A 9,537-nucleotide genomic window follows, 5' to 3' on the forward strand; every position below is an offset into this window, starting at 1 on the left:
TGAGAGAATACATCGGACTCGGAATTTATAGTAAAAGATCAAAGGGTATTACAACTTATGCAAATGTATTGGCTTGAAAGGCACTGAATAAGGAGCCCTGGTGAACTCCTGTGGTGCATCTTGTGTACAGTACACACTGCTGCTACTGAGTGTGGTGGTGAGAGAAATCAATGTTGTAAGGTGGATCTGGTGCCAATCAAGTGGGCTGCTTTATCCTGGATGGTATTGAGCTTCTGGATTGTTGTTGGAGTTGTGCACATCCAGGCAAGTAGAGAGTATTCTCTCACACAAACATGTCCTTGCAGATAGTGGACAGGGTTTGGGTGGTCAGGAAGGAAGTAAGTCACTTCAGGTTTCCTAGTCTGTGACCTGCCATTGTAACCACAGTATTTATATAGAGTCACAATGTCATATAGCATGGAAACAGACCCTTCTGCCCAACTCACCCATGCTGACAAGATTTCCTAAACTGAACTAGTCCCATTTTCCTGTGCTTGGGCCATATTCCTCTAAACCTTTCCTATCCACGTACCAGTTAAAATATCTTTTAAATGTTGTAATTGTTCTCACCTCTACTACTTCCTCTGGCAGTTCATTCCATACCCGCATCAACCTCTGTGAAAAAGTTGCCCCCTCAGGTTCCTTTTAAATCTTTCCCTTCTCACATTAAACGTATACCCTCCAGTTTTGGACTCCCCTACCCTGGGGAAAAGACCTTGGGTATTCACCTTATCCACACGTTTTGTGATTTTATACACGTCTATTAGGTCAAACCTCAGTCTCCAGTGCTCCAGGAAATGAAGTTGCAGCTTATCTAGCTCTCCTTATAACTCAAACCTTCCTGTCTCGGTAGCACCCTTTCCATAATTGTATGCAGTATTTGTATGTGAGTGACTGACAGTGTGGGAGCATGTGGGTATGTGAGAGAGCCTGTCTGTGTGTGTACATGCATGAAAATGTACATGTGTGACTGTGTTAGAGAGCCTCTGTGTGTGAGAGAGAGAGATAGTGAGAGGTGTGTGGGAATGTATGTGTAGTTAGTAATTCTTGCAAGCAATTATTTCATTCTGACGTCTGACATACCTTTAATCTCATGCATTATCTTTATGAAGGAAAGGTATTCTGTTGAAATGGGCAATTTCTTTTTGCAGAAATAATTTTTTCATTACCTGGCACAGACCCAATGCGCCAAAGCACCTTTATTTTCCTGTGCTTGAGGCACAGTCACTATGCGCTATTCTCTCATTTAGAGGGACAAATGGTAGTTGTTCAACCTGAGGGTCACCAGACCTCAGGTGAGGGGGGAGGTTGAGATGGAGAGTCCTTCAATCTCAGATAACCTCAGCCAGAGTTGGAATTTAACCCATGCAATTGGTATTACTCTGCATCATAAGCCAGCTCTCCAGCCAACTAAGTTAACTGACCCTAGAGTGCTGTAGACTTTTATGAATCTTTGCCCCTAGCCTGGATCTCTGGCCTTGGTCATCCTCTCTGAGTGGCAGCTTCCATGGGCTTGTATTCACCATATCTTCAAGGTGTGACAGCAGTTTTTTATTATCCCCAATCTGCTGAAACATTTGTGTTGGCATGTTGACTCTTTAACTTGTTGATTAGCTTGGATACTTTCATTTGGCCTTAGTGATGCCGTATTGGTCAAAACACTAAGTTCACTTCCTCAGTGATGCTATTTAAGAAGTTTGTTTTTGCTTGACATGATCTCTGTTACTGGTACTTATCTTCCAGGGAAGATTAAAAAAATTGCATTTTTTGAATTTTTCTTCCCATCTAACATGAGACTGAAATCTGTCACAACTATTTGTTCCTAAGTTGCCCTGCACTCTGAGTTGCTTCAGTTCATATGCATCAAGGGACTCAAGTGGACTGTAATGTTTCTTGGCTATGTTCTTGTTAATGCGTGCTCACAAATATTGCTGATCCTTATTGTCTGAAATATTTTCAGTGTTGACAGGAGTGGAAAGAATTTCTGCCAAATCAGTACAGTAGCAGATTTCCATCTTGCTGACAGAATGGGACAAATTTCCAATGCTAACATAGTTAATTTGAATGGATTCTGAACTCTTTTGGGTTCTGCCATGATAATGAAGTCTTCTACCATTTGTCCTTGGATCAATTGTTCCATGATCAGCTGTTTCTTTGGGCTATTGTTTCATTATTGATTTCTCCTGGACCAGTTCTTTGATGCCTTTTACTGGTTTAATTCGTTTTTCTGTTTAAAGAAGATTAAGGGCAAAACAAATTCATACTCCAGAATGAGAAATCTTGACTGTGAATTATGTGTAGGGTTTCTACATTCAAAAGCTACTTACATGGGAGAGTTGTTTGTCACATAGTTTTAATGGAAACCTCCTAGATGATGTACAGTAACTGCAACTGCAGATGGTGTATTTTCAAGCATGATTCACTAAGTGCCACTTGTCCTATATCAAATTTGAAATTAGTGAGTTGCCCATTGTCTTAGTTTTTCTCTTGACATAAGACTACCAATAACTAGTTTTCCCTAGGAACACTTCAGGTATTTATTTTTATCGTAAACTGTTCCTTTTTGTGTGAGTAGATACTTGCCACCTTATTTTTCTGTGACTGTCTCCTACTTCAGCACTTTTTGTGAAAGTGACTCATTGTGTTATAGGTAAAGTGTTCTTTTTTTAACAGCTGGGCACTGTCTGTGCCTGTGAGGCCTGTATGTTCTAAGGAGCTAACAAGGACTTTTAGTACCTGGTGTCTGCCTTACTCCTTGTACTGACACATCACGTTTAACTTTCTGGCTTTGGAACTTAATAACTAAATCAATTCTGCAAACCTCTACAGAAGGTTTCACACTCGAATTGCTGTGTTGTCTTTTTTATAAATACTAACTGATCTGCTATGCATTTCTAGCAACTGTTGGTTCTGCTTTTGCTTTTGCTTCGTCAAGACTGACAGGTCTTTGTGATTCCCCAGTTTAATTTCCGTTAAATATTTCCCCTCCTTGATTGTAATGAACGGAAACATGATGTAAGAAAATTCCCCCTTCTTCAGAGATTAAAGTGGTAACCCCCTTTAGACCCACATTGTGCACCAGAAACTGAAACATTGGCCTTATTTGCATGTTAGAATGCAATACAAGTGAAAGACATTCTAGTCAGAAAATAATGCTGGACAAGATATGGAAAATCTTTTGTTTTGCTTGATGCTGTTAAAAGTTGGAGCCTGTTCCACACACAGATTAAGGACCTACGGGGCAACTTTTTCACACAAAGGGTGGTACGTATATGAAATGAGCTGTAAGAAGAAGTGGTGGAGGCTGGTACAATTGCAACATTTAAGAGGCATTTAGATGGGTATATGAATAGGAAGGGTTTGGAGCGATATGGGCCAGGTGCTGGCAGGTGGAACTAGTTTGGGTTGGGATATCTGGTCAGCATGGACGGTTTGGACTGAAGGGTCTGTTTCCATGCTGTACGTCTCTGTGACTATGACTGGCACTCTAATCACATTCAGTGCTGAAATGATAGACTTGCCTGTGATTAAATTAATGTAGTTCCAGGAGTACAATATAACAATCCAACCATTTCCAAATGCAAAGGATTACTCTGAACCAAAAGCACAGAAACCGACCATTTTATCCTAATCATTTTATATTGGTAGTTACTTCCCTCATGAATAATAGTTTTTGCTATGTTTTCACACGTATTTATTTCCTTTCTCTTTATCCAACTGCCTAACCCAATTTTAATTATTGCTGTGAATTCTGCTTTAATCACTGATTCCAACAGCGCGGTTTAAATGTTTTAACAACACTTTTTGTCCTAAATCTGTCATACAATCTGGAATTTACTTGTTCCTTTTCCAAGTTCTTTAATCACAGGAAACTACCAGTTTCTGTATACTGTGTCTCACTGTTCATGATTTCAAGTGCCTTCTGTTGAATTCTTATAATTCTTTCAATTCTTGCTTCCTCTTCAGAGGCAGCATGTTAGTGCATCTGTGCTGCTCCTTCTCTACCGAATTGCTTTCTGAGAGCAATGAGTTCAAAGTAATACATATCTCATTTGTCTGTAAATTCTAATATTCCATTAGCTTTTGTCACTTATTTAATTCTTTCAAAAGTAGATCATGCTTTTGCCGAAGGTCAGTAAAAGTATTTCTCCCTGTTATTCTTCCTTTATCCCTTGTGCTTTTCTCTCTATTGCTGTGCGCCTTTATGACTCTCCTCACTTATTTCCTTTTAGTTACTTCCTTTTAGTCCCTAGTTACTTTTTGTGTTTTTTTCCATTAGTGCAAGGATTGCAGATTCTCCCAAATATGCCTTTTTCCAGCAGCAATTTCTTTTTGTGCTCCTCCAGTATTGTTAGGACTAGAAAAGTAACATTGTTGATCTTACATTTGACTCCCAGATGAGCAGCATTCACACTAAACATCACCAGCAAAAAGTTATTTTTTAAAATAATTCATTTTATTAAAAACACAATTGTCAACCAGTATAAACTGCTGTACACTAGGTAGTTCTAGATATTGAATCATCTTTGGAAGCAATAAAACAATAAGACAATTTGGTGATTCTTTCACAGATGTGCAGAAGTAGATGCAACAAAAACTTTTATATCACCCAAGGTGGCACTAAAGTCTTATCCAGCATTTTACAAACCAATTATTTTCACATTTCTGCAAGTGTCATATGAAGGCTAGCAACTGTGATAAAATTAACTTTGTTTTCTGAAGTTGTATTATTGAATTACCTGTTAAAGTTCTTTGAAGTGAACAAAAGTACTTGCTGTTTTTATTAAGTTGATTAGTTCAAGTTCCTGGATAATTCAAAGAAAGCTTTGAATTAACCAAAGCAGACTGCAGGATAAACTGAGTTTGATTTATTTTGTCATCTATAAGTCATGCTTTCTAGTCCCGGCTTTAGAGTTTGATTCCACCCCAACACAGTGTCACAAACCAGCATATTACCCAAGCTCAACACAGCAGTCGGTGCCTGGATTCAGCCATAGTGGACAGTGACCTGGATCTGTACGTCTGAATCTGTTTGTAGAATTGGCCCTCAGTATGTTGGTAGGTTGTGCTGCAGTAATCCAACCTCTCAATAGAGTTTGTCTACAACATTAGTCTGCAGCTGCCCGAATTATTATTGCAGTTATTTTAGTATAAACTGGGGATTACTGTCACCTGTATGTACCAGGCCTACTTGATAGTGGAATGAACATTGAATCTAACATCATTCAGCAACCATATCTACTTGATTATCAAGTGTTAGGAGTCTGAATGGGTATCTGCTGTCTATAGGTAGTTACCACAGTCATTTGTAATTGCCAGTGACTATTTTAGAGTGAATTGTTTGTACAGCTTTACTATCAACATAATATACACTACAATTAATAAATATTACAACTACTTAGGTAAAGAAATCTGAAAAATATTTACAATAAAGTGTCTTAAGTTCAAGTCATCTTTGCCTTTCATTCTCTGGATGCCAGCTGTTGGTAATGCGATTGAATTGCATTCATATGACAGGGACCATCTATACTTCATATCACCCAAAGTGTCATTAAATCTTATCCATCATCTTGGAAATGAATTATTTTCATAATTCTGCAAGTGTCACATGAAGATTAGCAACTGTGATAAAATTAACTTTGTGTTCTGAAGTTGTATTATTTGAATTATCTGTTAAAGCTTTTTGAAGTGAACAAAAGTAATTGAAGTGAACAAAAGTCTCACAGCGCCAGAGACCTGGGTTCAATTCCTGCCTCAGGCAACTGACTGTGTGGAGTTTGCACATTCTCCCTGTGTCTGTGTGGGTGTGCTCTGGTTTCCTCCCACAGTCCAAAGATGTGCAGGTCAAGTGAATTGGCCATGCTAAATTGCCTGTAAATGTATGGGTGGGTTGCACTGCAGTGGGTCGGTGTGGACTTGTTGGGCCAAAGGGCCTGTTTCCACACTGTAAGTAATCTAATCTAGTCACTTAGTTCAAGTTCCTGGATAATTAAAAATTCATCTTCCGGCCCACCAACCTGCTTCTCACAGCAGAGCCAGAAGATTTAACAGTCAATGCAATAGGAATATTAATTCACCCAGTCCTTTATTTCTTCACTAGACCTGCTGTGTTGCCATCTTGTACGATCCCTTGCAGTTACTTCTGCGATAGATATAATATGTCATACCAAGTAATAATCCTGCAGAACCAAGTGAAGCGCCTACACATGCCGTTTCTAGAATTCCCCTTGGTTTCTCAGCAATGGGAGCGCTTAGCTTTGTTTCTGAGGAGAGATATGGAGACTATATTTAGAAACATATTTCAGTAATACACCACACACCCACAATTACATACAGAAATTATGTTTTACTTGCCATTAACGTGTATGTTCACAGTTCCTGTTTGATTCCCCAATTCATTGACTACTTCGACTATATAGTGTCCAGCATCACTTTGAGTTATTTGAAGGATGGAAAAGGAGTCGTTCGTGGAAGGCAAAATGGTTTCACTGTTGTTCTCCATTTTTTTCCAGGTGAAATTTGCAGAGAAATTGCTGTGAACAGTGCAGCCAATGGTGACATTCTCACCCTCATTGACCAAATTGGAAGGATGAACCCAAACAGTCAGAACTGTGGAGTAAGGAATAAAGTTATATTCTCATTAATAAAATTTGTGTAAAATTTTGTGTGAAAATCATTAACTTTCCAAAAAGTCAGATATTTTGTAACATGTTCACCAATTTCTTGACAAACCTTGAACAATGAGTTCTGTGTTCTGGATCTGTATTCCCAGATCATTCCTGGCCTCACATTCATACTGCCCTTCATCACTAGATTGAGCTGCATCAATTATAAATGTTCCATTCTTTGCATGCAGATTTTTCTGTCCACTTTCTGTCTTCTTGCTCAGTACAATCTGAGCAGAGGGGTTCGAGTGGCTGGTGCAAGTAATAGTGACACGCTGTCCTTCCTTCACGACGGAGGGACTGATTGTGAGGTGAGTATTTCTGGGGGCAGCTGTGTAGAGAGACGCCGAGTGAAGTTAGTGAATAGCAAGAGAGTGCGCGAAGCCAACATCAGTGAATTGGTGTGCAGAGCACTGCAAAGAGAAATAAGCTGCACTTACTGAGAACGTGAATCTGCACTTGTTTGGCCTCCTGCCCTAGCCTGTTGTTGGCTTCACAGCGATAGATTCCGGAGTCTGTAAGCTGGGCTTTGGGCAGCTGCAGAGTGGATTTATTCTGGGCAATGAGTGACCAGCCCTGGGCTGACAGTTTGCTCCACACAAAGCTGGCAGTGGGCTTGCTCTGAGCAGTACAGGTCAGCTGGAGATCCTGACCCTCTCTCACTGTGGCAGATGGCGTTACAGAAATTTCTGTCATTCTCGGAGCATCTATGGAGGGGAGAGAGAGAGATTTCAGTTCATGCAGTAAGAGCAGGTTGAACCTATTTGAACCCATCGGCACACTATTGAATGTGATGGTGAATTATCTGCCTGGGTACTTACACAGGACCTGTAGTGTTAACTTGCCCTCCAAAGATTTTGAGATCTTCTGTATGTAGAACTGAGCCTGGCAGGTGATCTCCTGACCTGAATCATCAAGGGTAGGGATCAGTTCATTGCTGAGGGTAATCCTATCTTCCTCAAAGTGCTGCTTTTCAGCCAGGATTGTTTTTCCTTTCATCAACTTGACCTCCACTCTGCCTGGGGGATAAACATCAGGCACGGTGCAGGTCACAGTGCTCTTCTTGCCCACTTCCAATGTTCCGACGGTCTCCAGGATCAGTGCATCTGGGAAAGCTGCAGTTACAAGGAGAAGTTTGAGGTCACTCTCAGTTAAAAGAACCCACAGTCTGACAGCATCCCTCATGACAGGCCATCCATATCTCCCAAATCTTACAAAAGCCCAGTCAGTCAGTCACCAACACACCCAGAAAACAGTTCTGAAACTGCAGACAATTTAAAATTCGTACTTTTAAGTAAAAATCACCCAGAGTACAACTGTTTTCCTTTCAATCATTCTGTTCTGAGATGTTATTAATTTCTGGAGCAGGTAAAACTTGGAACCAGACCCTCCTGCCAGTGCACCACGTGAGCTCTGAAACTAGGGAAAGCTTAAACGTTTTAAGCAAATATCAGCGACAGCCAAACCCAGACAAGCAAAAGACAAAGGTAAACACTCACAATAAACGTTCACCTCCCGGGACTTCTGTTTCTTCTGATCGCCGCAGGTTGCGACGCAGATGAACGTGTTCTCGTTCTGACGAGTCACCGGGGAAAAGGTGAGGGTAGACACGGAGCCTTGGGTGTTCACCTTACCCCCGAGAGGTTTGTCGATTCCTGTTCTCCAACTGAAGCTAGGTGAGGGACACTCCTTACTTTCACACCTCAGTACTAGCTCCTGGCCTACCCGGATCCATGGCAAGGACTCCGGCTGCAGCTGTATTTGGAAGCTACACACTGTGTGAAGAGAGGCAAGGAATTTAGGAACTTTTTTTATATAAAAAAAATTAAAAATACATATTTACTTTTTAAAAGTTTAACAGAATTTTTAAAAATTACAAACTTATAAGTAGTCTTTCAACTTTATGTAAGCAGCCTTCCAGATTTATCAAACGTTTATTTTAGAAGGTATACATATTTAGTTTTTAAAAGTTTAAAATAAAATAAATAGTTTATAAACTGAAGTACACCTGTAACAAAAACTTCCAACTTTGTCAGAAGTTTACACGTTCCAGTTAAAAGTTCAAAATTTAATGTACGTTAGAGAAGTTTGCAAATGCAAATCTTTCAAAAATTACAAAATGTATCTAAAGTTTTCAACCATTTAACGTTTACGGATTTGAACCGTACACTTTTTTGAAGTTCACAAATGAATTTTGCACATAAGCAGACGGAAGCCAAAACAGGCGTTTTGTTTTAATAATGAGCTAACAATAATGACTTGTTAAAAACAGAATAACGTGAAATAGAAATCGAATCCAGAACTTACCCGTTGTGAGCAGGAATTTGAGAGTCAGTACAAAATACAGATGTGAGGTTCGAGCAGCCATGGTGAAGAGCATTCTCTCAGTTCAAGCCTCTGATGTGCACCGTTTATCACTACTAACCACGAAGAAACTCTCAGCAGTGCAGTGTGCTTCGTCCTCCCGTTTTATAGAGCTGTTTGCTGACTTGGGAATTTCCCGCTGCAGTAAAAAGAAATTCCCAATCACCTGATCCAACATCCCCTTCTGCTTTGTCTAATTAGGTTCTGGGAACTTCCACCAGATTCGTGGAGCCAAAATCAAACAGGAGAATTCGCCAACGAAAATATTAAGAAACTGCGTGCAAATAAGAGATGCAACGATTAAAAAACTAAACTTCAAAGTGCCCGGTATCTGATATGAGGCAGTGATGTGGAGCCTTAGGGAATAATTTAAGGATACATTTTTGTTCAGCAGCGATTAAAATTGAGTTAAGTGGCTCATAAGGGTATAGAACCATTTTTATTTCTGATCATCAGATTTTAAGACATGGAATTCACCTCACAGACTTTTGCCTTCCCAATGCAACAC

At 39.9% G+C, this 9,537-nt stretch overlaps 1 protein-coding gene across 1 annotated transcript; it reads right to left on the reverse strand.

Moving 5' to 3' along the window:
* Positions 1-4,434: 4,434 nt before the first annotated feature.
* Positions 4,435-9,325, reverse strand: LOC140479717 (vascular cell adhesion protein 1-like). Its single transcript, XM_072573766.1, has 7 exons — positions 8,973-9,325; positions 8,165-8,440; positions 7,487-7,780; positions 7,106-7,372; positions 6,733-6,996; positions 6,355-6,609; positions 4,435-6,263 (listed from the first exon to the last, which is right to left on the reverse strand). Exons 1-7 carry the CDS (start codon positions 9,043-9,045, stop codon positions 6,097-6,099), a joined length of 1,596 nt encoding a protein of 531 aa, XP_072429867.1. The 5' UTR covers positions 9,046-9,325; the 3' UTR covers positions 4,435-6,096.
* Positions 9,326-9,537: the final 212 nt, after the last annotated feature.

The sequence above is a fragment of the Chiloscyllium punctatum genome, chromosome 7 (assembly GCF_047496795.1).
Source record: "Chiloscyllium punctatum isolate Juve2018m chromosome 7, sChiPun1.3, whole genome shotgun sequence".
Taxonomy (NCBI): Eukaryota; Metazoa; Chordata; class Chondrichthyes; order Orectolobiformes; family Hemiscylliidae; genus Chiloscyllium; species Chiloscyllium punctatum.